Source organism: Lissotriton helveticus, chromosome 11 (genome assembly GCF_964261635.1).
Source record: "Lissotriton helveticus chromosome 11, aLisHel1.1, whole genome shotgun sequence".
NCBI lineage: Eukaryota > Metazoa > Chordata > Amphibia > Caudata > Salamandridae > Lissotriton > Lissotriton helveticus.
Genome location: NC_136072.1, coordinates 1,150,476,516 through 1,150,504,362, shown reverse-complemented (window position 1 = coordinate 1,150,504,362; position 27,847 = coordinate 1,150,476,516). Strand labels below are relative to the sequence as shown.

Below are 27,847 nucleotides of genomic sequence, written 5' to 3'. Positions count from 1 at the left end.
GAGGTCACAGCCTCTTTTTATACAGAGCAACCCTTTATCTGTAGGTGCAGGGTGGGGGCAGAACCAGTTGCAGCTGGTTCTGGAGCACTCTTGATGGCCCAACCACCCATTCTATTCACTGGCAGGGCTTGGGTCATCAGTCACACCACAGGGGGGCGGAGCCAGCATTGTGTGGGGAAAACCCAGCCCATCCAGGACACAGGTACACTCCTCCCACACATCACTCATGCTAATCTCACACTCACCACCGGGCAGACCCATCCAGACTTCCTGGAGCCTGGCATGCCAGCCAGCTCCAGCCAATCACACTCCAGCACCCTCACTGCACACACACAGCCATGTCTAGAAGTGGCCCTTCCCCACTAGACACATACAAGCCACACATACAGTTGCGCAGCATTCACTCCCACGAGTTCACACATACCAAACTCGAGCCTGCACTCCCCACGCATCAGGAACTACCAGGGACCCATACATTCCCCATGCATTCCTATGGGAGGGCAGGCCTATCTCACTCCACGCACTCAAGGAGCGCACGCACTTTACACTGCGCCACAGTGTCAAAGTGCGCAAAGGCCAGAAATCACTATAATTTAAGGCAAAAAGTTCAGGGGTGAACCTGCCACAAGGCCCAAGTCCAACAGATGCCAACTGCCAAGCAGATATACAGTACTTTGAGAACACTGGAGCGGTGCACTCCCAAGTAAGTATTATGTCAATAAGGAAGCTCGATCAGTATATTCGTTGCAAAAAATGTAAGTCCTTATTTCAAACAATCCATGAGATTTGTCCCAAGCATCAGCCAACGCATTTCGTTCAAAGGTTGAACTTCATCAGGGCAATCGTGATTATTGGCGATTAGTGGCGAATGTTGCGCCCGTTTCAAAGTGGGTCTTAGGTCCCAATCTGGTCCAGACCCGGTCTGAAGTGGAGACTTAGTGTGCCAATCTTGGACTGCGTATGTTGTGTGGGCCTCCTTGATAAGAGAACATTTAGTGTTTCTGCAGTCCGTCGGGAATTCGTCTCAACTCACGGAAAAGCTTTCCAAGATCGACACACTAAGTCTTCACTTCAGACCGGGTCTGGACCAGATTGGGCCCTAAGACCTACTTTGAAACGGGCGCAACATTCGCCACTAATCACCAATAATCACGATTGCCCTGACGAAGTTCAACCTTTGAACAAAACGCGTTGGCTGATGTGTGATGTACATATAGAAGCCTCCTTTAGGAAAGGCAAGGTATGACTGAGTGATGAGCAGGTCTAAATGGACTGAGGTGCGGTGTCAGACATGTAAGGCTGTAACTCAAAGCCATCTCTCATTACTTCAGAGCCCAAGTATTTTAAAGTTCAGGGAAGAACATTTACTCTATTTGTTCAAAAACTGACCTTTTTAAAAGCATCAATCAAGAGTAAACGTTGAATTCAAATGCCACTTAGAGTTCAACTTCTCAGTATGTGGAAAATATGGATGTGATTTATATTAGTAAAAAATCTTAAATGTACTTTTCACATTTCAATTTAGGATAATATCAGGCTTATTTTTTATATTGTTCAAATGGTCAGGATGCCTCTTTGGGGCACCAATAAAATCGAAACATTGTCATAAACAACTGAGTCCCCAGCTTGTGGGTTCTATGTTACAATATGCACTTTAAATCATATTTATACATGCATAAATAATCCACATTGCTATTTTTTACCCTTCCTATAACTGTAAGGGGGAGTGCAACAAGGTTGTGACAGTCCTTATTATGAAGTGACAATCATGCACACTGCCAACGCTAATTTTTCTGTCTCCTATTTTTCTGAGACTTGGTCACTGCTTTTGGCGTTCAAGGGATGGCAAGCTTGGGCGCCAAGCACTAGATGGTTGGGCCTTCACAAAATGAATAAGTTGCTTATTGTTCTTGAGTTAGGGCGAGTTTTTTCATTCCAGGGTCTTTTCCATGGACCATCATGCTTGTGAGCAACGGCATCTTTCGGGGCGAGCGCGCCATCTCGTATCCCAATGAAACTGCTCATATGAACTGGACCCAATCAACAATTTTGTGAGCCTGGCTTCCATGTCCAGCACTCCCTTACCTTTATGTAGCACTGTGACGCGTCTCTCTCCGCCACCGTGAATTCCAGAGGTTTGTAATACGCGTGATAGACCTAAGGACAATGAAGACGAAAGCATCAATAACGCCATCTTAGGACAAAAAACACAAATTGCTTCATCAAACAACAGTTTCTTGAATAGGTTAGTGGGGTGATACATTAAAATGCAGGTCTGCAACTAATGACAGATTCTATGGATTCATATGTAAAATATACACTGCATAAAACAAATGACAATATTTTGGATGGGGTTCTGCCTCCTGTGGACGAGAAAGCTGGGAAAGCACATTACTGGGGCGGGCATCCTTAACTCCATAAAACAACCCCAAAGACTGACATATCACAGAAAGTCTACCAAAAGAACACAATGGGAACTAGATCTTTGGGATTGATGGCTGTATAAACAACTTACGTATAATCACAAGTACATGTTGCCGTTGTTGTGAAACACAGGGACCAGACAGACAGTATTCTGCCAGGGGGCCATCCCCGGTCTGCCATCAACATGAATACTTAAATTATTGTTTCCACCAAAATGGTAGATACATTTCTATATGCAATCTTGCAGCTTACAATAGCAAGTATAATATTATACTTTTTTTAATGACATTTCTTTTTTAACTTGCATCTGTTTCATGTTTCTGTTTAGTTTCTGTGGTCCACCACTAAGCGGACTTCTATCTCCAAATGATCAAGTTAGTATTAACATGACCCTGGCTTCTATCGGTAAGTGGAAGGGGGGTAGGGAATCTGCTGTGTTGGGGGAGGGAGGTGGTCGTGTACAGGGTAGGAATTTACTATTCTGGAAAAAAAAATCATTCTATGAAAGGCTTTCACAGGAGTAACCATCAGAAAAGGGAAACATATCTTGATGTGCCCCACAAAAGAAATAAAAAATGTCGACCAAAGAAGTAATCTTCGCTTAATATATCACGATGGTAGCCTTTGGTAAATACACACAAAAACGTCCACATTGCCGCCCGGGAGATGTTTAAAAGAGGGACTATACAGTCAACTAGCAGGGCCATACATCCTTGAATAACTCAGAGAAAGTGTCCTTGAATAAGCAAAGTCATGTGGACTTCCACCAATTATCTGGCCGTTCTTGACCCCATTGACAATTTCATATAAGCTGAGTATCTTTCACTCTTCCATAAGTGGAAACATCCTTTTGAAGTCTCCCCAATCTAATCTCATTCCCACTTTAGATCAATGAGATGGAGCAAAAATACAGGGTGTAACTTCTGAGCCAAGTGGAACTCTGTGACCACTTAGGGAACAATCATTGGTAATGCATTGGATTCGCCTATGTAATGAATAAAGAGCTATTTTAATCAATCATCGTTCGGGAGAAGGAAAGAGCTCCCTGACAGATAACACAGGAGTGGAGAGGATGTGACACAGCAGCCAGAGCTGCTGACTTGAGAGCTGGGGATCCCGGTTCGAGTTTCGGCAGCACCATGCAACATCCTGTGATTCTATGCAAATCACTTAACTTCTCCGGGTGATAAATTGGTATATAAATATGCTGCAAGAGTAAAGGGCAAAACTTTCTGAAAATATAGTTCCACCAAAGTGGATGTTAACAGTATTTTGCGGCGAGAAACTGATAAGAGAAGCAGACGAGGAACAAACATTGGCAAATGCAGGAAAATATGCTACAGCCAATAGAAATGGAGGAGGTGGGATGTAAGTCCGTTTTAAGTTTATATTAAAAACAATAGAATTCTCAAGCACAGCGCAAGCGCTGTGCAGGTGAAACCTAAAAAGGAGGGTGTAATAGTCAAATACACCTTTATTTAAGGCACGCAATGAATGATGGATCAACTTACCTTGTGACCGGAGGTAACATCTGCAGTGGAAGAAGCAAGAATGGACCAGTCTGAAATGTGAATCAATAAGGTTTTATATCAAACTGCAGCTTCGATTCCATACAGAGGAAAGACACTCGCCAGGCCTTACACAACCGACATCATCACAAGTGGAAAAAAGTGGGATCCTTGTTCTGTCCTACACTGAGACCTTCAAAGGCCAAGCCAAGAATAAAATCCAACATGTATCGAAGAGGGATGAGATCAGATCCCCTTCAAAGCACATTTTTAAAAAATAATTGCAAGAGTACAAATCTTGGGTAGACGAACTGAAGACTACAAAGAGAGCATCAACCATGTGATTATAAGGGTTCCGGGGCCATTACCAGGGCCTTTGAACATTCATGAATTCGGGTTATTTTGCCTGATCAAAGCATCACCCATCGTGTCTTGAGGAAACTCTTTGAAGCAAGAGGGTCGCTCCCTATTATTGCTTTTAGCAAACAGGACCACTTTAGGGCTATCACCACTTCACAAGATCTCAGCAGGATCTGAAGTCCAGTTCTGATCCAGGAGGCACAAAACCACTCCAAAGATACAGAATAATGAGAGGTGCACTAGATCAGTGCCAGAGCTCTGTCCTGACCACGTCCAACATTCTCTGCGAAAAAACAAAGAACCTCTTGGGAGGCTACAAAGCTCCCTTTTGATGTCCCACAATAAATGCGAGTACTTTAAAGTGCGGAAAGCACAGAGCCACAGGCTTCTAAAAGAAAACTTATTTCCACCTGGCACTGGCTGGCTGGACAACCAAACTCATGTGCATGGTGCAAAGTTAGAAATCCTGAGCCTCCATGGGCCAGTCTGTGGTTTCTGTCCAATATTTTATGTGCTGCAGGAATGGAAGATGGCATTTTTCAGAGACCACAAGACGTTTCAGTGGTACTGCAGTGCTCGATGGTACTTCAGTGAATGTAAGTAGTCACTGCATCATGCATCTTTTTATCCACGGACGGAAATTTAAGTCTTGAGAATCAACTGCTTTTAGGTAGCAGAGGAACAAAGAGCGAGATTCAACTGGTGGCACTGAGATTAGAGAAGTCCAGCTCAAGTGGGCACTGCCAACATGCAAACAATTTCTAAGTCTAAGAATAGCCCCTTACCAGTTTCTAAGAAAGGGAGATATTTAACAAGGTTCATCGGCTTTCTCTGATGTACTCAAAATCTTCGTTCATGGGGCGGGTCCTATGATCAAATGAGACAAAAATATTCCAGAAATGTCCACTGTCCATGGACCCATCATTGAACGACCAATGTGGATCTTGCTGTTAAGAATGTTCGCCAGGCTCAGATCAGGGCCAACTTGATGTCAATAGGGGCAACACCACTACCCTCACCTCCCTGGTAAAGTTATCATTGCAGATTGCATTGGGATGGATGGCGCAAGTTTGTGGTCAACGGGTGCTACTAGTAAATTGGTTAAGTCTGAAACTTGGGGTTAGAGTCATAGGGTAACAGAGTAAGAGGGGTTAGATAAGGAGAGAGGAGCCATAAGGAGCCCAAATGCTTCATCAACAAATGAAGGAGCAGTGGTGGAAGGTGCCACCGTGGCCCATTTCAAGAACTACAACTGAGTTCAAATGGAAAAGGTAGAGGGGAACGGGACCTTATCTCTCTCTAGTTTGATGGACTGGAATCTGCAGTAAGACGGGGAAAGCAGACATGTGGCATCTTGAAGTACTGTGCTAGGCTCTCTTTAGCAATACCACTTTCATACACCCTTCCTCACTTATCAAACCAAACTTCGAATACAGCAGCCTCATTGATTCCGACTAAGCCAGTCTCTGATCCAAAGAAGCGACAGAGGCTGGGCCCCTCACAGTCTGGGCTACATCCTCGAAAGATCAGACCAGCGTAGCCTAATGGTCCTCATTCTCCTTGACTGATCAGTCATGTTCTACACCGCAGACCACATAGTCATTCCTCACAGGATACAATCAGTGGCATGTGTAACAGAGGAAGTGCTCAAATGGCACACTCCCTTCCTGACCATCTAGAGCAAACCGTAAGACGTGGAGTCGCCTCCTTATCAATGAGCCCAGTCAAAACTGGGGTTTTCTTAATATTCAAGCCTTAGACCTGGGAACACATCCCTTGCAGAGGAAATCCAAGTCTATCTAAGGATGTCTGGGCAGTCTAACCTATTCTCGCCCATACTGAATCGCTTTTAGGCCATTGAAAGGCTGATGGGCGACAACAACCTCAAAATGAATGCCTCAAAAAACGCAACTCGCTGTGTGGACCCACACTACCACCTCAAACAAATAAACTCTTTCTGTCCCCTCCTATGCATTCTTCAGCCAAACTGATAGAAGCCTGTGAGTCACGTACAGACAGAAGCAGCAGCAGAAGACACATTTTAACAAATGAACAAACTAAAAAGAAACAGGCGTTGGTTGGCAAAGCCAATAGCTCTCAACTCTGAGAGAGTTATTGACTTTTCCAATGTCTTTTAACCATGTTCTATAGCAGCGTGACTGTTGTTCAGCATGGCTATAAGTTAATAGCGTACAGTAGAGTGGCGGAAAGTACAGTGGTATAGACTAGATTGGCATAAAGGAGAGTAGAGTGGCTCAGAGTAGAGTGGAGTGACAGAGTAGAGAAGTGCAGATTTGAGTGATGTAGAGTAGAGTGACAGAGTGGACTTCAATAGAATGGAGTACAGTAGAGTGGAGTGGAGTAGAGTGGAGTGGTGTAGAGTGGAATGGCCTACAGTGGAGTGGCATAGAGTAGAGTGGCGTAAAGTGGTATTGTAGAGTTGAGTGGTGTAGTGTGGAGTGGCGTGGAATGCAGTGTTGTAGAGTAGCGTAAAGTGGAGAGAATTAGAGTGGAGTGCCAAAGAATGAAGTGGGTTACAGTAGAGTGGCATGGAGTAGTAGAGTTGTGAGTATAAGTAACTTAAAGAACTGAACTTAAAATCAATGCAAAAGTATGAGGCATAAAGGTGATGAATAGCTGAAAGGCACTGAAAATAGGCGTGAGGCAGCACGCATCATGAATATGTGAATGTGTTGTTAGTGCAGCATTTATACATATTAACCAGGGTCACTGAAATTATGTGAACTGGCGGCCGCAGCTTTTTTCCGTATAATTAAGGAATTGATGCATTTGCCACATAATTGATAATTTACTGCATAATCTGCAAATGTTAACAAAGAAATGTGGTTTCTAGCTCAAACGGATCAAAAGTTATTAAAAACATGGTGGAATGGGGTCGCGCGCAATTGAAGGCCCTTTGCATATGGTAATTGGTCCTTTTTCAGTTGCTTCTTACTGTATGTGGTTGTAAAACTGGTACTAACCAGGTGGAATATTTGCCCAGACAGTATTACCATGTGTAAAAATAACTAAATAATGAAAAGTATCACAAAATGTGTAGTATTATGCTGCATAATTTCCCATTTCTTGACACATAATTTAGTCAACCCTGCAGCATAATTTCGGTAACAATGTATCTGGTAGAGATGATTCTAGCCTCAGAGTCCTTCACGTAGAATTATCCCCTACGTGAGACTGGATTCGGAAACTTTTTTGCCACAGCATCCCTGCGCGCCGGGGGCGGGGCGACATCACATGATTACGCCCAGGCGTCGTCCGCATACGTGACGTCAGCGAGTTCACATAAGCCTCACCCCGGCGCGCCTACATCAGTTTTCTTCTGAGAACTTTTCCGCACCATAACGCGGGGCCACCAAATAAAAAACAGTGAGAGCATGGGAACAGTGTGCAAAAGAGTATACCAAAAAGAAACCCCATAGAAACAGTGCTACACCGCAGTGTCCAAGGGCAGAAAAAGAGGGGAAGAACAGAGCAGAGCCCTCAGCAGTCACCCTGCCAATACAAAGACAGCAACCCCCCCCACCCCCACCTCTCCCCTGGAAACAGGGAACCTGCTTAAAGTCATGTCACATGTAGCAGGCCTACAACCACACCCCGAAAAGAGGAAGGGGAGACAGTCCTAACAGGCAGGAACAACCAGCCCCAGCCACCCCAGCCCAGAGGGCATCCACCCCCCCAGAAACAAGGGTAAGGCACTACCAGAGGGCCCAAACTTAGAGGTGTTAGAGGGGCCAGGCCCCTAGCAGCAAGAGGAAGGGAGAGATAGGAGGCAACCTCCTCGACCTGGATCAGCCAGAGCAGCGGGGCATAGGAGCACCAGAACCCCACCTTCCCAGAACCAAAGAGGAGGGAAGAACAGCAACCAGACGGAGTCACTGTCAAGAGCAAAAAAAGGTACTCACAGAGGACATGGCCCCCCACCGGGACACGAGTACCAAGGACCAGCACAGAGGGGTCCTCGCAGAACGGGGAGGAAGGGCGGGCCGTGAAGGAATCTGCGGCTAGAATCGTCTCTACCAGATACATCGTTACCGAAGGTAAGTAACTCGTACATCTGATAGAGACTACTAGCCGCAGATTCCTTCACGTAGAATAGATACCCTAGCAATACCCACGGGGAAGGAGGGTCTGCGAAAGGATCCCACCAGTCTGGACAGGACGGAAGGCCCACAGGGGACCAGCCCTGTAGACCGGGGAGGCAACCTCGTCCTTACCAGGCAAGAGGACCCCAACAATTCAAACGCCAGCAGCCCCAGAAAGGATGTAGGAGGAAGAAGAAAGAGTGGAGGCCCATACACTCACAACAGAGGAACCAAGGGCAAGGCCGGAGAGGCCGAAGCACCCCACTCCACCCCCAGGGCAACCGAGCTTCCACCCAACACCAGGACAGGCAGAGGAACAAGAAGAAGCCCAGAGGGCCCAAGGAAACCAAGGAAGAGGCGAGCCCACCCAAAGGGAAGGCAACAGGCCAGCCAGGATGGCAGCTATAACCATAAGCCGCCAGAAGCATGAAGGACACTGAAGCATTCCAGCTCTCAGTACAAGAGCAGGAAGGAGAGGAATGGCCGGACCTACCACTACAAGGGCCGCGCACCCAACCTCAAGAAGCAATAGCAACATAGAGAAACGCCATGGAGAACAGGCACCCGAAGGCAACCAGCACTCCTCAGTAGAGCATACCTATATAACTGCTACCACTACCCCACATAGGGTCCAGTAAGTCCCAAAACACGGGAACACTCTTTGGAAGAACTTCCGCAGATGGGGAGATAGCAAAAGCGTCAGAGGGAACAAAACAACCCCGCGGAAGGCCTGACATCAGCCCAAAGAAAAAACACAGAAGGCCTAATCTCAGGACAAAGTCCGTGTAACTATTCCAGCAAAAAACACACACACAGGCAACAAGGGCAGTCCAGCAGCCAACAATGTCAAAGTCCCATCAAGGAGGACTCAACTGCCAGGAAACACCATCTATAGCAAGGGCATCCAAAAGGGCTAAACCCAGCTCAGTTTGGCAGTCACTGAAGAGGGGAAGGAGGAGGAGGAGGATTAGGAGGTGGAGGAGGACGGAGCCCCGCCAGGAACCTCTGGTTGGCAGAATCAGCTGGGGCATGGAACAACGGGCTGCCATTAAACAGAAGATCAATAACCTGCTCCCAAATATTCTCAGGGAACACGCCGTCCCGAAGCCAAGCATGGCGACGGAGGGCGACTGAGGAAGCCATAGCCCGGCCCAGCACCTCCGAGATGTCCAGAGCAGAGCGGAGAACAAACACCGCTAGCTCCCGGCCATCCAAAGCATGATACCATAAGTCCACCTGAACAGTCTACTGGGAAACCGCAGATCCTAGAGATTCAGCCGAGTCCCACAAACAAAAGGAGGCCCTTGCCAATACACACAAGGTGTTAAGGGCCTGCAAACATGTTGCACCCCCAGTAGGCCAGCCAGCGGGAGTCAACAGTGGCGGCAGGGAGGAGAAGTGGTCCTCAAAAGTGGACTGGCAGCAGAAGGGAGAGGCACGCCAGGTCAAGTGGAGCCAGAAGGTGTCTGTGCAGAAGGTGTTGAGGCACCGGATCCCCTGAGGCAGGACGCCTCCAAGCTCCAGTCAGTGAAGAAAGGAGCGAACCCTCAAAGGAGAGTTAGATCTCCCTCCCACCACAGCCCTGGTGGAGAACCTCCAAGAGATGGTCTGCCGGAAAAAGAGCAATCAGCGCCCCAATGTGCAGAATGCCCACAGCGTGGACACTGAGTGAGTGAAGGCCGCACCCGCCTCCGTAGGGCCCTGTGGAGAAGAAAGCAGTTCCTCCGTTGGTGACAGCTGTAGACTAAGTTGGCCGTCCCCGAAGCCAAGCGGGACGGGCAAGGGCCAGACCTGAAAGCCAGAAGGTACTGAAGATTGGGGTACCTGCCGCTCCTCCAATGAGCACCTCAGCCTCAGACAGGGCGGGGAGCCACCCTTCGACAACGCCGGTGAAAAAGACACCACGCGGCGGCCAGTCTCCGGGGAAGAGGACACCAATATGCAGCCAGCCTCCGGAGAAGAGGGAGCGTCCAAAGACGAATCCGCGGTACGACCTCTGTGGAGCCGTGGAGTCCGCACCCTGAGGTAGGACGCCAGCAACATCCGGCGCTGAGGGAGAGACCGGATAGGGCTCCTCCAAGTCACACCACCTCGGGGCCGGAGTGGAGACCGGAGTGGGGCCGGAGCTGAAGTGGCCAAGGGGCGACGCCGGAACGGCGCTGACTCGACCTCCGCCGAGGCAGCCGCCTGCATGGAGGGACGAGAGGAACTGGGGGAGTGACCCGAAGTCCCCCACCAGCCGCGGCCCAGAATGTTGCGGAGGCGGTCAGGCGACCCATGTGGTGGCGCCAGGGACGAATTAACCTCTCACTCACCCTCCGACGAGGCAGCCGCCCACGGTGAGGAACGAGAAAGGCCCAGAGGGGGACGAGGAGTCCACACCCCACCTCGGCCCAGTGCGGGAGGAGGAGAGGTGACGACCCTTGTGGCGCTGCCTGAAGCAGACACCGGCGCCAGCACGGCGTCAGCTCAGCCTTGGACGAGGCCTTCGCCTGCCCAGAAGGTCGAGCGGGGCTTGGTGATGCGACCCGAGCCCTGGCGACCTCCCACGACACCACAGGGACTCCCGCAGGAGTTTGCGGCGAGGCAGAGGCGCACTGGCCTGAAGGAGGGACCCCAGAGAGGCCGCACCTCAACAGCACCACATCCTCCCTCCAAGCCTAGATCCGAACCAGTCGGCGCCGAAGCAGCCGGCGGCGCTGCGGAGGGCCCCGCGCGAGGCAAGGGATCCGTCGGCGCCCCAGGAGAGGAAGGAGGAGGATGAGACGCCAGCGAGGCCCGCAAAGCCGCCGCGTATGTCTCCATTTGGACTCTCGATGCCCCCTCACCGGGAAACGGTGGATAGGAGGATGACATGCGGGGCCGCATCACCCGCGGAGAGCCCTCGCCCCCAGAAGGCCAAACACCAGCCCCCGGGGACAAACTGCGACACTTACCCACCGGGGAGCGGCGCTCTCGCGACATCGGAGGACGACGAGGATGACTACCATGGCCGTATCTGAAGCCGTCTGCCGCAGCTGATCGAGGGGAGGAGGTCGACCTGGAGAGACGCGCCAATAGAAGTTTCATGCTGCGCTCCTGCCGCGACTTCGGCTTCAACTGTTGACACGCCTCATACAAATGAGATGAGGGTCCGTCGCCGACATAAGACGCCCACACGACGTGCAAGTTTGAAAGCCCAAAGGCATTTGCACACTGTTCCACCAGGCAGAAGACAATTGGTGAAGTAAAAAGGGCCCCAAACAGGCCGGCAGCAAGACCGGATCAGCGTTGCACGCGTAAAAGGAAAAAACGGATGTAGGCGCGCCGGGGTGGGGCTTATGTGACCTCGCTGACGTCATGTATGCGGACCCCCCCCACCCCACCAAGCAGACCCCCATCTACCCGAAAGGATGTAGAAGGGAGAAAAAGGCTGAAGAGGAACCAAGGGCATGGTCAGAGAGGCCGAAGCACCCCACTGCCCCACAAGGCAACACAACTCCTGCCCAATGCCAAGATAGGACAGGAGGAAGAGGAAGAAGAAGAAGGAGCCTAGAAGACCCAAGGAAGCGAGGGAAAAGAAGGCAAACCCACTCCAGGTGGAGAACAACCTGCCAGTCAGAACAGCGCTGGCAGTCAAAAGCCGCCAGAAGCAAGAAGAACAGCCTGAGGCACCAGGAAGGCCGAGTAGTCGGCGCCTGGCAAGGGAGAACACAGGATCATCCCAGACCTCAGGGCAGGAGCAGGGAGAAGAGGAGATGCCTGGGCACACCACTACGAAAGGCCTCACACACGACCTCAAGGAGCAAAGCAAAACAAACGCCATGGAGAACAGGCACCCAAAGGTGACCAGAACACTCCAGCAGAGCGTAAGCCATAGGACAGCTACCAATACCCCACCTAGGGTACTACAAGCCCCAAAATATGGAAACCCTCTTTGGAAGGACTTCCGCAGCAGAGGAAAAAACAAAAAGCCATGGAGAACAAAACACACCCGCGAAAGGCTAGACAATCAGCCTAAGCAAGCAGAAGGCTTAATCCCAGGGCCAAATCTGGGCAACAATTACAAACACACATAATCGACAAAAGGGCCGTCCAGCAGCCAACAAAGCCAAAGTCCCAAGGAAGGACATAATGGCCAAAAAACACACTCCACAGCTAGAACAACCGGCCTAAGAAGGCCCAGAATCAAGGAGGAGGATAAGGCGGAGGAGGAGGAGGAGGAGGACGGAGTCCTGCCAAGAGCCTCTGGATGGCGGAGTCGGCCGGGGAATTGAACAACTGGCTGCCATCAAACGGACGGAGAGCGACCGAGGAGGCCCGGCCCAGCACCTCTGAGATGTCCATAGCGGAGCGGAGAATAAACGCCGCAAGCTCCCGGCCATCCAATGCATGATGCCTCAAGTCCACCTGCTTACCCTCCTGGGACGCTGCGGATCCCAGAGATTCAGCCGAGTCTCACAAACAAGAGGAGGCCTGAGCTAGCACACACAAAGTTTTCAGGGCCCGCAGGGCAGCGCTGGACGAGGCAAACATGTTGCGCCCCCAAGAGTCCAGCCAGCGGGCCTTTTGGGATGGCGGAGCCAACAGCAGCGCCAGGGAGGGAAAACGGTCCTCAAAAGTGGACTGGGGGCAGTGGGGAGGAGGGAAAGGCAAGCCGGGTCTCACGGCGCCAGGAGGTGCCGTTGCAGAAGATGTTGAGGCACCGGTTCCCCTGAGGCAGGACGCCTCCAAGCCCCCGTCAAGGAAGAAAGGAGGGAACCTTCAAAGGTAAGTAAGATTTCCCTCCCACCAGAGTCCTGGTGGAGGACCTCCAAGAGATGGTCCGCCGGAAAGTGAGCCACTGGGTCACCCATACGCAGGATGCCCACAGCCGCGGACACAGCGTGAGCGAAGGCCGCACCCACCTCCGTTGGGCCCCACGGTGGGGAAAGCAGCTCCTCCGTGGGCGACAGCTGCAAACTAAGGCGGCCGTCCCCGAGGCCAAGCGGGACGGGCAAGGGCCAGACCTAGAAGTCAGAAGGAGCCGAAGAATGAGGGACCTGCCGCTCTTCCGACGAACACCTCTTCCTCAGGAAGGGTGAGGAGCGGCCCTTCGACGCCGGTGAAAAAGACACCACACGGCGACCAGTGGTGTTGGAGGACGACACCAATATACAGCCCGCCTCCAGAGGAGAAGGAGCGTCTGAAAACGAATCCACGGTACAACCCCTGCGCGGAGCCATACAGGCGGAGCCATACAGTCTGCTGCCTGAGGCAGGTTGTCAGCACCATCCGGCGTCATCGGACAAGGTCCCTCCAAGTCACCACACACCGGAGACCAGAGTGGATACCGGAGTGGAGCTGGAGTCGACCCGGCTTCGAGTCGGCGCCAGAACAGCACCAACCCGACCCCAGCCGAGGTATATACCTGCGTGGGGGAATGAGACGGGCCTGGGGAGCGACACAAAGCCCTCCGCCAGCCGTGGCCCAGAATGAGGCGGAGATCGCTCGGCAACTCACGTGGCGGTGCCAGGGAAGATCCAACCTCTGACTCGCCCTCCGTCGAGGCAGCCGCCTGTGGGGAGGGACGAGAGGGGCCCGGAGAGGGACGAGGAGTCCTCACCAGGCCTCGACCCGGAGAAGGACGAGGAGGGTTCACCGACCCCTGTGGCTCCGCATGGTCCAACTGCTGCCGGTGCCGTAGCGGCGTCACCTCGGCCTTAGACAGGACCACCTTGTCAAAGGACCGAGAGGGGCTCGGGGATGCGACCCGAGCCCCAGTGACCTCCCTTGACACCACAGGGACTCCCGCAGGAGTTTGCAGCGAGGCAGATACGATGTGGCGTGAAGGAGGTGCCCCAGAGGAGCCGCACCCCAACAGCACCACATCCTCCAAGCCTGGATCCGAACCAGTCGACGCCGGGCCGGAGCCACCGGCGGCGCCACGGAAGGCCCTGTGCAAGGTGAGGGGTTCGCTGACACCCCAGGAGGGGAAGGAGCCAGCGAGGCCTGCAAAGCCGCCGCGTATATCTCCATTTGGACACTCGACGCCCCAACACTGGGTAACGGTGGAAAGGACAACACGCGGGGCCGCATCACCCGCGGAGAGTCCACATCCCCAGCAGGCTGGAACCCAGCCCCCAGGGACAAACTGCGACACTTACCCACCGGGGAGCAACGCTCATGTGACATCGGAGAAGGGTGAGGACGACGACCACGGCCGTAGCTAAAGCTGTCCGCCGAAGCAGACCAAGGGGAGGACATCAACCTGGAGAGCCGCGCCAAGAGAAGTTTCATGCAGCGCTCCCGCCGCGACTTCGGCTTCGACTGCTGACAGGCCTCACAGTCAGAGGTGCCGTGATCCTCCCCCAAACACCACATACAAATGAGGTACGGGCCCGTCGCCGACATAAGACGCCCACAAAATGTACAAGTTTTGAAGCCCAAAGGCATTCGCACACTGTTCCACCAAAGAAATAGAGAAAAAAGGGGCCCGAAACAAGCCCGTAGCAAGTACCGGATCTGTATTGCAGGCGGAAAAGGAAAAAACTGACGTAGGCGCACCGGGGCGGGTCTTATGTGACCTCGCTGACATCACGTGTGCGGACGACGCCTGGGCAAAGTCACGTGATGTCGTCCCGAGCCCAGCGCGCAGGGATGCTGTGGCACAAAAAAAAAAGTTTCCGGATCCAGTCTCACGCCTGGGAGTAATTCTACGTGAAGGAATCTGTGGCTAGTAGTCTATATCAAAAACACGCTCCACTGAAAGAAAATTAAGTGATGCTTGGAAATGCTGGCCAATTAGGAGGCAGCAAAGAATGACAATGATGCTAATGAATGGCTACCAATGGGCGGGTTCCAAGCCCTTTCCAGTCAACAATACCCTTCCCAGCGGACAGCCTATGCGCTGTCGGGATGTGAGACCTAAAAACATACACTCATCACACCAGACAGGCATACCAGGCCAAGAGGCTGCATGAAGCCTAAAACACAGCTTTCCTCCTTCTGATTGGGCTAAATAAAACGCCAAGCTCCGGAAGCCTATGTCACAAGCATTGGCAAAGGCAATAGGTCTTTCCCTTGGGACTCACTGGATTTGTCAATTTCTTTTGGTCCTTGGATGCTTTACAGAATAGGGAAAAAAGGATTTTTGCTGATGCTGGGCAGAATCAGCCAAAAGAAAGAAAATAAGGCGCCATGACGTGACCTCCGTCATTTCGTCAGCGCGTCTATGTGTCACTATGAAAACATGCTCATGCACCTCCACTGGCACTCAGCACTGGGAAGAATACAGGTCTCTGCTTAACCTACAAGAGCACGGAAGGCTCATTTCCAAAATACTTACAAATTCTTGTCGTCCCCCCACACAAAGTCCACCACAAGAGAAAACCTCCCAAAGTCACAAAAATCAAGTGCAGAGGAGATAGGAGCTTTCAGTGCTGGCACACCCCCCTGGCATTAGTTAGGGCCTTTGTCCACAGGGAGATAGTCCAGGGGAGGAAGGAACCTGGTGTAACTTGCTGCTAGGATCAAGACTGAACTGCTGCGTAGCCGCTGGACAAAACTTTCCATCTCCCATTCTTTTCACTGTATTACCTTTATTTGCTCTGTAAAAACATTGTGGCAAAAGCACACCGCAAACAAAATACAAAAGAGAAATTTCTGGGAGATATTTGCTAAGGGATTATGAACCCAGCACAGGCAGCAGAAACGCTGGGGAGAATGACAAGAGCAAAAAGAAGAAGAAAAGACCAACCCAAGATCCTGGTTCTCCCCAGAATCCTTTCTCTTCACTAGTCACTCTTCAATAGTTTTAGACCAGTCTGCTCTCCGGTGGCAGAACCCTGAGCAATATTTTAAGGTGGACTGACTGTGATGGTGCACTTGGACGTTCCTTCTAGAGCACCACCTCCCACACTGTGGGGCTGGTGAAGATAGACTTGACCGCTCCTTGCACAGCACCAGTGCCCACACCGTGGGGTTGGTGAGAGTAGACGTTACTGGTCATGGCAGGGCACCAGTTCCCACACCGTGGGGCTTGTGAGGGTAGACGTTACTAGTCCTGACAGGGCACCAGTGCCCACACCGTGGGGCTGGTGAGGGTAGACGTTACTGGTCCTGGCAGGGCACCAGTGCCCACAGTGGGGCTGGTGAGGGTAGACGTTACTGGTACTGGCAGGGTTTCAGAGCCCACAGCGTGGGGCTGGTGAGGGTAGACGTTACCGTGCCCACACCATGGGGTTAGTGAGGGTAGACGTTACTGGTCCTGGCTGGGCACCAGTGCCACAACGTGGGGCTGGTGAGGGTAGACGTTACTGGTACTGGCAGGGCATCAGTGCCCACAGCGTGGGGCTGGTGAGGGTAGACGTTACCGTGCCCACACTGTGGGGCTGAGGGTAGGCGTTACTGGTCTTGGGAGGGCACCATTGTCTGCATCGGGGGGCTGGTGAGGGTAGATATTACTGGTCCTAGCAGGGCACCAATGCCCACACCGTGGGGCTGGTGAGGGTAGATGTTACTGGTCCTGGCAGGGCACCAGTGCCAACACCATGGGGCTGGTGAAGATAGGTCTGACCATCCTTGCAGCGCACCAGTGCCCACAACCTGGGGCTGGTGAGGGTAGACGTTACTGATCCTGGCAGGGCACCAGTGAGCACCCTTAAGGGGCTGGTGAGGATAGACATGACTGCTCCTCCCAGAACACTAGTGCTACACAACAGGGCTGGTGATGGTAGACGTGACCGCTCCTTCCAGAACATCAATGTCCACAGTCTGGGGCTGGTAGAAGTGACGGCTCCTGTCAGAGCACTACTGCTCACACTGTGGGGCTGGTGATGGTACACCTGACCACTGCCTGTCACCTAGCATTAAAAAAAAAGGCATTCAAGAAAACAGCGCTGGGAAAAATCTGCTCTAAAACTCACTATGGCACGCATGCACCTTGGTATACACCGGAACTACGAACCGAGAAAGCACTGTGTACATATTTCGAAAGACGGTGGCGCCAATTTAAAACACTTGTTGATAGAGAGGCGTATAAATCATCTTTAACAAGCTATCATCGTACATAAAAAAGCTTGTAAGGCATACATACATTTCTCATCAAATCAATCAGGTGAGCAACTATTCCAAAGAGTGATTCTAATTTCTCAATGATTTCATAAATTCCTGGGCCTGCTCCCAAGAGATTCAGCCATCCCAAGAGTTATCAGACTCTCTGGCGAATCACTCTGAAGGAAAAATTGATGTAATTTACCAGAATGTTCCTACAATAGCTGAGCCAGAATGTGGACAGTTTTATTCCAGTCTGCAGCTTTCTAATAGTGCTTTTGCTTTGAACAAATTTAAGCTACTTTTGCCAGATGTAATTCAGAAAGCGTTGGCAGCCGCCAAATCAGGGTCTCCGTTAGACATTTGTCCTCCTACTATCTCTGCGAATTTGTCCTCTCAGCTTGCTCCTGGTCATTTGCTCATTATTCAACAAGACCATCAGTACGGGTAAGGTCCCCGTAGCTTGGAAAGCAGCTCAGGTCATTCAGATTTTTTTTAAAAGGCAAAGTCATCACCTATGGACCTTTCTAACTATCGGCCTATCTCTCGGCTTCCCTTACTGGGCAAGCTATTAGAAGGACAAATAAATATTCAACTCGTGGAGGTTCTTGAAAGTAATACGTAGTTGGATCCATCTCAATTGGGCTTTAGACCCATGCACAGTACCGAGACAACTCTAATAGGGGTTACTGACCAAATAAGATGCTTGCTTGCCTTCAATACTCCCTCCTCGCTTGTGCAGCTCGACCTATCAGCAGCTTTCGAGACGGTCCCATCCCAGATTGTTCCAAAGGCTGCAGGAGATAGGAATCCATGACACCGCATTGAGTGTTCAAAAAGGTCTCAACCAATCGAACCAGATCATTAATATAGGTCCTTATAAATTGCAAACCTTACAGTTAGATAAGGGGGTGCCTCGGGCTCTTGTCTGAGCCCTACACTTTTTAACATATATGTAAATCCCTTGCTAAAATTGCCTGAGCCTTTGGTTTTGAACCATTGTCTCAGGAAGATGATACACAGTTAATTATTACATTTGTCAAAGATCTGAACAATGTAAAGAGCGCTGTTCTGCCGTTATGACAGCTATTGAGACCTGGATGACAGATAACTGTCTCCAGTTGAACGCCAATAAAACTGAGGTCATGCTTTTTGGCAAGGCCAAACAGCTTTGGACACCTTACTGGTGGCCCTCAGAATTGGGCACTGCTCCCACTCCTAAACTGGTTGTAAAAAAATGAGTGTTCACCCAGATCAAGCCCTCACTATGAAAGAGCAGACTGGGACCAAGGCCGGAACTTGCCTTCATATTTTGCGCTTGTTGTGGAGGTTTTTTTTATCTCCTTCCACATTTTACGAGGAAGGCCTTGATTCAGGCACTAGTCATCAGCCGCCTAGATCACTCAAATTCCTTACTGGCTTCCATCAATGAGACAGCGACATATACACTGCAAGCGGTGCAGAATACGGCAGCAGGTCTCATAACTAGGCTCCCACCTATGCCGGCCTTCTCTCTTCTTCTGAGCTCTCTTCACTGGTTACCTATTCATACAAGAATCATTTTTAAAATGTGTGGTTTGACTCAGCAATCCTTAAATGGCTAAGGCCCAAGCTATTTATCTGCAAGACTTTTTCCTTACTGAATTGGTCAATCATTAAGATCCAGTGATGAAACCCTGGTTCCTGCTCCCACACCCCTCCCCGATAAAGTCTCGTTGAGGGGGCGGTTCTTTTTCCCATTTAGCTCTGTTGTATTGCAACAAGCTTCTGCTCCACCTACGTCAATGACAGAGAGCACAAGGCCGGCCGAACCAGGGTCCTGCTGACAGAGAGCACAAGGATAGCCGAACCAGGGTCCTGCTGACGAAGAGCACAAGGCCGGCCAAACCAGGGTCCTGCTGACGAAGAGCACAAGGCTGGCCGAGCCAGGGTCCTGATGACGAAGAGCACAAGGCTGGCCGAACCAGGGTCCTGCTGACGAAGAGCACAAGGCTAGTGGACCAAGGGTCCAGCTGACCGAGCACAAGGCCAGCTGAAGCAGGGTCTGGCTGACATGTACAGAGAGCACAAGGCCGGCCGAACCAGGGTCCTGCTGACGAAGAGCACAAGGCTGGCCGAACCAGGGTCCGGCTGACGAAGAGCACAAGGCCGGCCGAACAAGGGTCCTGCTGACGAAGAGCACAAGGCCGGCCGAACCAGGGTCCTGCTGGCGAAGAGCACAAGGCTGGCCGAACCAGGGTCCTGCTGACGAAGAGTACAAGTCTAGCCGAACCAGGGTCCTGCTGACGAAGAGCACAACGCTAGCCGAACCAGGGTCCTGCTGACGAAGAGCACAAGGCCGGCCGAAGCAGGGTCCGGCTGACGAAGAGCACAAGGCCAGCTGAAGCAGGGTCCTGCTGACGAAGAGCACAAGGCTAGTGGAACCAGGGTCCAGCTGACAGAGAGCAAAAGGCCGGCCGAAGCAGGGTCCGGCTGACGAAGAGCACAAGGTTGGCCGAAGCAGGGTCCTGCTGACAGAGAGCACAAGGCTGGCCGACCCAGGGTCCAGCTGACGAAGAGCACGAGGCCGGCCGAACCAGGGTCCAGCTGACAGAGAGCACAAGGCTGGCCGACCTAGGGTCCTGCTGACGAAGAGCACAAGGCTAGTGGAACCAGGGTCCTGCTGACGAAGAGCACAAGGCCGGCCGAAGCAGGGTCCGGCTGACGAAGAGCACAAGGCCAGCTGAAGCAGGGTCCTGCTGACGAAGAGCACAAGGCTAGTGGAACCAGGGTCCAGCTGACAGAGAGCAAAAGGCCGGCCGAAGCAGGGTCCGGCTGACGAAGAGCACAAGGTTGGCCGAAGCAGGGTCCTGCTGACAGAGAGCACAAGGCTGGCCGACCCAGGGTCCAGCTGACGAAGAGCACAAGGCTAGTGGAACCAGGGTCCAGCTGACAGAGAGCACAAGGCCGGCCGAAGCAGGGTCCGGCTGACGAAGAGCACAAGGTTGGCCGAAGCAGGGTCCTGCTGACAGAGAGCACAAGGCTGGCCGACCCAGGGTCCAGCTGACGAAGAGCACGAGGCCGGCCGAACCAGGGTCCAGCTGACAGAGAGCACAAGGCTGGCCGACCTAGGGTCCTGCTGACGAAGAGCACAAGGCTAGTGGAACCAGGGTCCTGCTGACGAAGAGCACAAGGCCGGCCGAAGCAGGGTCCGGCTGACGAAGAGCACAAGGCCAGCTGAAGCAGGGTCCTGCTGACGAAGAGCACAAGGCTAGTGGAACCAGGGTCCAGCTGACAGAGAGCAAAAGGCCGGCCGAAGCAGGGTCCGGCTGACGAAGAGCACAAGGCTGGCCGACCCAGGGTCCAGCTGACGAAGAGCACAAGGCTAGTGGAACCAGGGTCCAGCTGACAGAGAGCACAAGGCCGGCCGAAGCAGGGTCCGGCTGACGAAGAGCACAAGGTTGGCCGAAGCAGGGTCCTGCTGACAGAGAGCACAAGGCTGGCCGACCCAGGGTCCAGCTGACGAAGAGCACAAGGCTGGCTGAACCAGGGTCCTGATGACAGAGAGCACAAGGCTAGCCGAACCAGGGTCCAGCTGACAGAGAGCAGAAGGCAGGCCGAACCAGGGTCCGGCTGAGGAAGAGCACAAGGCTAGTGGAACCAGGGTCCTGCTGACGAAGAGCACAAGGCTAGCGGAACCAGGGTCCAGCTGACAGAGAGCACAAGGCTGGCCGACCCAGGGTCCAGCTGACGAAGAGCACAAGGCTGGCCGAACCAGGGTCCAGCTGACAGAGAGCACAAGGCTGGCCGACCTAGGGTCCTGCTGACGAAGAGCACAAGGCTAGTGGAACCAGGGTCCTGCTGACGAAGAGCACAAGGCCGGCCGAAGCAGGGTCCGGCTGAAGAAGAGCACAAGGCCAGCTGAAGCAGGGTCCTGCTGACGAAGAGCACAAGGCTAGTGGAACCAGGGTCCAGCTGACCGAGAGCAAAAGGCCGGCCGAAGCAGGGTCCGGCTGACGAAGAGCACAAGGTTGGCCGAAGCAGGGTCCTGCTGACAGAGAGCACAAGGCTGGCCGACCCAGGGTCCAGCTGACGAAGAGCACAAGGCTAGTGGAACCAGGGTCCAGCTGACAGAGAGCAAAAGGCCGGCCGAAGCAGGGTCCGGCTGACGAAGAGCACAAGGTTGGCCGAAGCAGGGTCCTGCTGACAGAGAGCACAAGGCTGGCCGACCCAGGGTCCAGCTGACGAAGAGCACAAGGCTAGTGGAACCAGGGTCCAGCTGACAGAGAGCACAAGGCCGGCCGAAGCAGGGTCCGGCTGACGAAGAGCACAAGGTTGGCCGAAGCAGGGTCCTGCTGACAGAGAGCACAAGGCTGGCCGACCCAGGGTCCAGCTGACGAAGAGCACGAGGCCGGCCGAACCAGGGTCCAGCTGACAGAGAGCACAAGGCTGGCCGACCTAGGGTCCTGCTGACGAAGAGCACAAGGCTAGTGGAACCAGGGTCCTGCTGACGAAGAGCACAAGGCCGGCGGAAGCAGGGTCCGGCTGACGAAGAGCACAAGGCCAGCTGAAGCAGGGTCCTGCTGACGAAGAGCACAAGGCTAGTGGAACCAGGGTCCAGCTGACAGAGAGCAAAAGGCCGGCCGAAGCAGGGTCCGGCTGACGAAGAGCACAAGGTTGGCCGAAGCAGGGTCCTGCTGACAGAGAGCACAAGGCTGGCCGACCCAGGGTCCAGCTGACGAAGAGCACAAGGCTAGTGGAACCAGGGTCCAGCTGACAGAGAGCACAAGGCCGGCCGAAGCAGGGTCCGGCTGACGAAGAGCACAAGGTTGGCCGAAGCAGGGTCCTGCTGACAGAGAGCACAAGGCTGGCCGACCCAGGGTCCAGCTGACAGAGAGCAGAAGGCAGGCCGAACCAGGGTCCGGCTGAGGAAGAGCAAAAGGCTAGTGGAACCAGGGTCCTGCTGACGAAGAGCACAAGGCTAGCGGAACCAGGGTCCAGCTGACAGAGAGCACAAGGCTGGCCGACCCAGGGTCCAGCTGACGAAGAGCACAAGGCTGGCCGAACCAGGGTCCAGCTGACAGAGAGCACAAGGCTGGCCGACCTAGGGTCCTGCTGACGAAGAGCACAAGGCTAGTGGAACCAGGGTCCTGCTGACGAAGAGCACAAGGCCGGCCGAAGCAGGGTCCGGCTGAAGAAGAGCACAAGGCCAGCTGAAGCAGGGTCCTGCTGACGAAGAGCACAAGGCTAGTGGAACCAGGGTCCAGCTGACAGAGAGCAAAAGGCCGGCCGAAGCAGGGTCCGGCTGACGAAGAGCACAAGGTTGGCCGAAGCAGGGTCCTGCTGACAGAGAGCACAAGGCTGGCCGACCCAGGGTCCAGCTGACGAAGAGCACAAGGCTAGTGGAACCAGGGTCCAGCTGACAGAGAGCACAAGGCCGGCCGAAGCAGGGTCCGGCTGACGAAGAGCACAAGGTTGGCCGAAGCAGGGTCCTGCTGACAGAGAGCACAAGGCTGGCCGACCCAGGGTCCAGCTGACGAAGAGCACAAGGCTGGCTGAACCAGGGTCCTGATGACAGAGAGCACAAGGCTAGCCGAACCAGGGTCCAGCTGACAGAGAGCAGAAGGCAGGCCGAACCAGGGTCCGGCTGACGAAGAGCACAAGGCTAGTGGAACCAGGGTCCTGCTGACGAAGAGCACAAGGCTAGCGGAACCAGGGTCCAGCTGACAGAGAGCACAAGGCTGGCCGAACCAGGGTCCTGCTGACGAAGAGCACAAGGCTAGTGGAACCAGGGTCCAGCTGACAGAGCACAAGGCCGGCCGAACCAGGGTCCAGCTGACAGAGAGCACAAGGCTGGCCGAACCAGGGTCCTGATGAGGAAGAGCACAAGGCCGGCCGAACCAGGGTCCAGCTGACAGAGAGCACAAGGCTGGCCGAACCAGGGTCCTGATGACAGAGAGCACAAGGCTAGCCGAACCAGGGTCCAGCTGACAGCGAGCAGAAGGCAGGCCGAACCAGGGTCCTGCTGACGAAGCGCACAAGGCTAGTGGAACCAGGGTCCTGCTGACGAAGAGCACAAGGCTGGCCAAACCAGGGTCCTGCTGACGAAGAGCACAAGGCTAGTGGAACCAGGGTCCAGCTGACAGAGCACAAGGCCAGCCGAAGCAGGGTCTGGCTGACAGAGAGCACAAGGCTAGTGGAAGCAGGTTCCTGCTGACAAAGAGCACAAGGCTGGCAGAACCAGGGTCCAGCTGACGAAGAGCACAAGGCCGGCCGAAGCAGGGTCCAGCTGACAGAGAGCACAAGGCTGGCCGAACCAGGGTCCTGCTGACGAAGAGCACAAGGCTAGTGGAACCAGGGTCCAGTTGACAGAGCACAAGGCTAGTGGAAGTAGGTTCCTGCTGACAAAGAGCACAAGGCTGGCCGAACCAGGGTCCAGCTGACAGAGAGCACAAGGCTGGCCGAACCAGGGTCCTGCTGACGAAGAGCACAAGGCCGGCCGAACCAGGGTCCAGCTGACAGAGAGCACAAGGCTGGCCGAACCAGGGTTCTGATGACGAAGAGCACAAGGCCGGCCGAACCAGGGTCCAGCTGACAGAGAGCACAAGGCTGGCCGAACCAGGGTCCTGATGACAGAGAGCACAAGGCTAGCCAAACCAGGGTCCTGCTGACGAAGAGCACAAGGCTAGTGGAACCAGGGTCCTGCTGACGAAGAGCAAAAGGCTGGCCGAACCAGGGTCCTGCTGACGAAGAGCACAAGGCTGGCCGAACCAGGGTCCAGCTGACGAAGGGCACAAGCTAGTGGAACCAGGGTCCAGCTGACAGAGCACAAGGCCAGCCGAAGCAGGGTCTGGCTGACAGAGAGCACAAGGCTAGTGGAACGAGGGTCCTGCTGACAAAGAGCACAAGGCTGGCCGAACCAGGGTCCAGCTGACAGAGAGCACAAGGCTGGCCGAACCAGGGTCCGGCTGACGAAGAGCACAAGGTTGGCCAAAGCAGGGTCCTGCTGACAGAGAGCACAAGGCTGGCCGACCCAGGGTCCAGCTGACGAAGAGCACAAGGCTGGCCGAACCAGGGTCCAGCTGACAGAGAGCACAAGGGTGGCTGAACCAGGGTCCTGATGACAGAGAGCACAAGGCTAGCCGAACCAGGGTCCAGCTGACGAAGAGCACAAGGCAGGCCGAACCAGGGTCCTGTTGACGAAGAGCACAGGGCTAGTGGAACCAGGGTCCTGCTGACGAAGAGCACAAGGCTAGCGGAACCAGGGTCCAGCTGACAGAGAGCACAAGGCTGGCCAAACCAGGGTCCTGCTGACGAAGAGCACAAGGCTAGTGGAACCAGGGTCCAGCTGACAGAGAGCACAAGGCCAGCCGAAGCTGGGTCTGGCTGACAGAGAGCACAAGGCTAGTGGAAGCAGGTTCCTGCTGACAAAGAGAACAAGGCTGGCCGAACTAGGGTCCAGCTGACAGAGAGCAGAAGGCTGGCCGTCCCAGGGTCCTGCTGACGAAGAGCACAAGGCAGGCCGAACCAGGGTCCAGCTGACAGAGAGCACAAGGCTGGCCGAACCAGGGTCCTGATGACGAAGAGCACAAGGCTGGCCGAACCAGGGTCCTGATGACGAAGAGCACAAGGCCGGCCGAACCAGGGTACTGATGACGAAGAGCACAAGGCTAGCCGAACCAGGGTCCAGCTGACAGAGAGCACAAGGCCAGCCGAAGCTGGGTCTGGCTGACAGAGAGCACAAGGCTAGTGGAAGCAGGTTCCTGCTGACAAAGAGAACAAGGCTGGCCGAACTAGGGTCCAGCTGACAGAGAGCAGAAGGTTGGCCGTCCCAGGGTCCTGCTGACGAAGAGCACAAGGCAGGCCGAACCAGGGTCCAGCTGACAGAGAGCACAAGGCTGGCCGAACCTGGGTCCTGATGACGAAGAGCACAAGGCTGGCCGAACCAGGGTCCTGATGACGAAGAGCACAAGGCCGGCCGAACCAGGGTACTGATGACGAAGAGCACAAGGCTAGCCGAACCAGGGTCCAGCTGACAGAGAGCAGAAGGCTGGCCGTCCCAGGGTCCTGCTGACGAAGAGCACAAGGCTGGCCGTCCCAGGGTCCTGCTGACGAAGAGCACAAGGCTGGCCGAACTAGGGTCCTGATGACAAAGAGCACAAGGCCGGCCGAACCAGGGTCCTGCTGACGAAGAGCACAAGGCTGGCCGAACCAGGGTCCAGCTGACAGAGAGCACAAGGCTGGCCGAACCAGGGTCCAGCTGACAAAGAGCACAAGCTAGTGGAACCAGGGTCCAGCTGACAGAGAGCACAAGGCCGGCCGAACCAGGGTCCTGCTGGCTGGTGCCTGGAGCCTCTCTCCCTCGGACACCGCAGAGTGGAGGGCGCATCCACGGTCGCTCTCGCCCCAGGCTCACCGCAGCTCCCCGCGCCCCATCCCACGGCAAGCACCGGGTCCAGGGTTAAAGACGGCGCCGGTGCTCGGGCGTCAATCACTTTTAAAGAGCGGGAATCCATGGCTGTCACTTCATTCTGCAGATGGCGGTGACACCCCCTGGACGCCACGTCCATCCTGCGCCCCAGAGGAAGGCACGCGGCGCCGTCGCCCGGGACTGACAGGAGGCCCGTCAATGCCAAGCCTAGCGCCTCGAGGACCCGCACAGGACATCAATGCGCGGGGCCCTTGAAGCTGCGGACACCGCCGACGGATGATGGCTCTCTTTCACCGAACGGCCTTCAATCCGTGTTTACAGCAGAACAAAGTCTATGTTTAACTGTACAAGTTTAATAGCTGTTCAAACATCCTTAACCATGGCATTTTTTAACCGCCTGGAACTGGAAAAGTTACCTTTTGTTGACGGCGTTATTTCACCCCTTCTTTCCTGTCAATCAGCGGATCCTGGAAACTGTCGCTGCAGCGTGGAGATACAGGGGGCAGATCCTAGAAACGGTTCGAAATAAAGCATCTCCTCGCTGGGCTCGCGCATGCGCATCGCTGCGCACAGACGGCCCTCTGGTGCAAGTGGGCAGCCACCACTCACCAGTGTTATAATAAGATGTGAACCTGCACAGCGATGCCATCTGATCTGACGTCAGTGACTGCACAGCCCCGCGAGGCTTCACTGCCCCACAAAGGGCCAGAGAACGACAGCCTCGAGTTAAACACCGAGTGGCAATGCTTACCACTCAGACAGCAGCTTCCAAGCTTCCCTGGATGATAGGTGTGTAGAAAGGGTGTCCAAGCAGCAGGGCCGGCCTTGGGCATGGGCGGGCTGGGCCCAGGCCCAGGGCGCCAGTATCCTAGGGGCGCAGCCGGGAGCTGCCGGACTTAAAGTCACGCGAACACCGCTCGTCCACCCCGCTTGGAATCAAGGGGGGCCCTGTAAAGACTGTGTAATCAGCCCTTCATGCACCCCAGCGTCATTTCTAGCACCCCATCAACCCACTGCCCCCATTCCATCTTCCTCACACCTCTGCTGTCACACCGCAATGACCCCTCCCGGCCTCCACAACAAACACCATTTTTTCTGTCCGCCCTGGCCGGCCTTCCCAAGCAGAGATGTTTTAGGGTACTGTGGGATCTCGTCCAATGCCCCCTCTTCAGGCTTTTCTGACAATCCCACACTGCGTAGAGGTTTTAAATAACCAGTTTGTTTATTTGCGTTTTCTTTCTTTAGCCAGCCCAGCCTGCCCACCCATTCCAGCCCCAACCTGTCCTGAGACATAGTGAGGGTGGAACAAAAATACCTATTAGATTCTGGCTAGATTCAGCAAGATTTTCACATTTTTAAGGGGTATAAGTCGAGCAGAATTGTACCAGCTTATGCCCATTTGCCGCATGTGCTGTGCTACGCTCACTGTGCAGTAGAGAGTGGCACTGTGCCTCTGTTATTGCATCCTTCTTTTTGGAGCTGCTGCCAGATAGGTGAGACTACAGCCTTGTACCACCCGACTCCGAATACCAGTCTCAAGCAACAGAGGCCCTGTAGTAAACAAAAGCACCCCTGGGAATGAATGGTGCAGACATACAAACCTGTACCACACATTGTGGGCACAGGGCTCGGACGGGCCACCAGTCTACCTGTTTTTCTGGTGCAATCCCCCTGAAGACGGCTTTGGCCGAGGTAGGGCCACACGTGTAGGCCACGCCACCATCCACGTGGAGCAGCTGCTGGGCCAGTGCAATCAGAGCATAGTGGCAACTGACTCAGAATTGCTGTTCCTCGCACAGCAGGGACTGGAGTGCATAACACAATAAGGCACTCTCCGTATGTACAACCCCAAAAGATGAGACACCGGTCCACTGCACCCTATGCAGCTGCCTTGTTGATGCCGCCAGTGTTTCTGCTGCACCAGTGCTGCAGTTATGCCGCAAAGGATGGCAGCCAAGGAAGAGGGTTGTCAATGATCCTAGCCTAGTTGCCAATGTCTTGATCGAGCTGAAAATGTATAATACATTCAG

General features: G+C 53.9%; 1 protein-coding gene across 1 annotated transcript in view; it reads right to left on the bottom strand.

Moving 5' to 3' along the window:
- TXNRD2 (thioredoxin reductase 2) overlaps positions 1-27,847 on the bottom strand; it is a 422,726-nt gene that overhangs the window by 37,170 nt on the left and 357,709 nt on the right. The window contains exon 15 of the mRNA XM_078667932.1: positions 2,086-2,157. Within this exon, the coding sequence (XP_078524058.1) occupies positions 2,086-2,157 (72 nt within the window). The remainder of the gene's footprint in view (positions 1-2,085; positions 2,158-27,847) is intronic.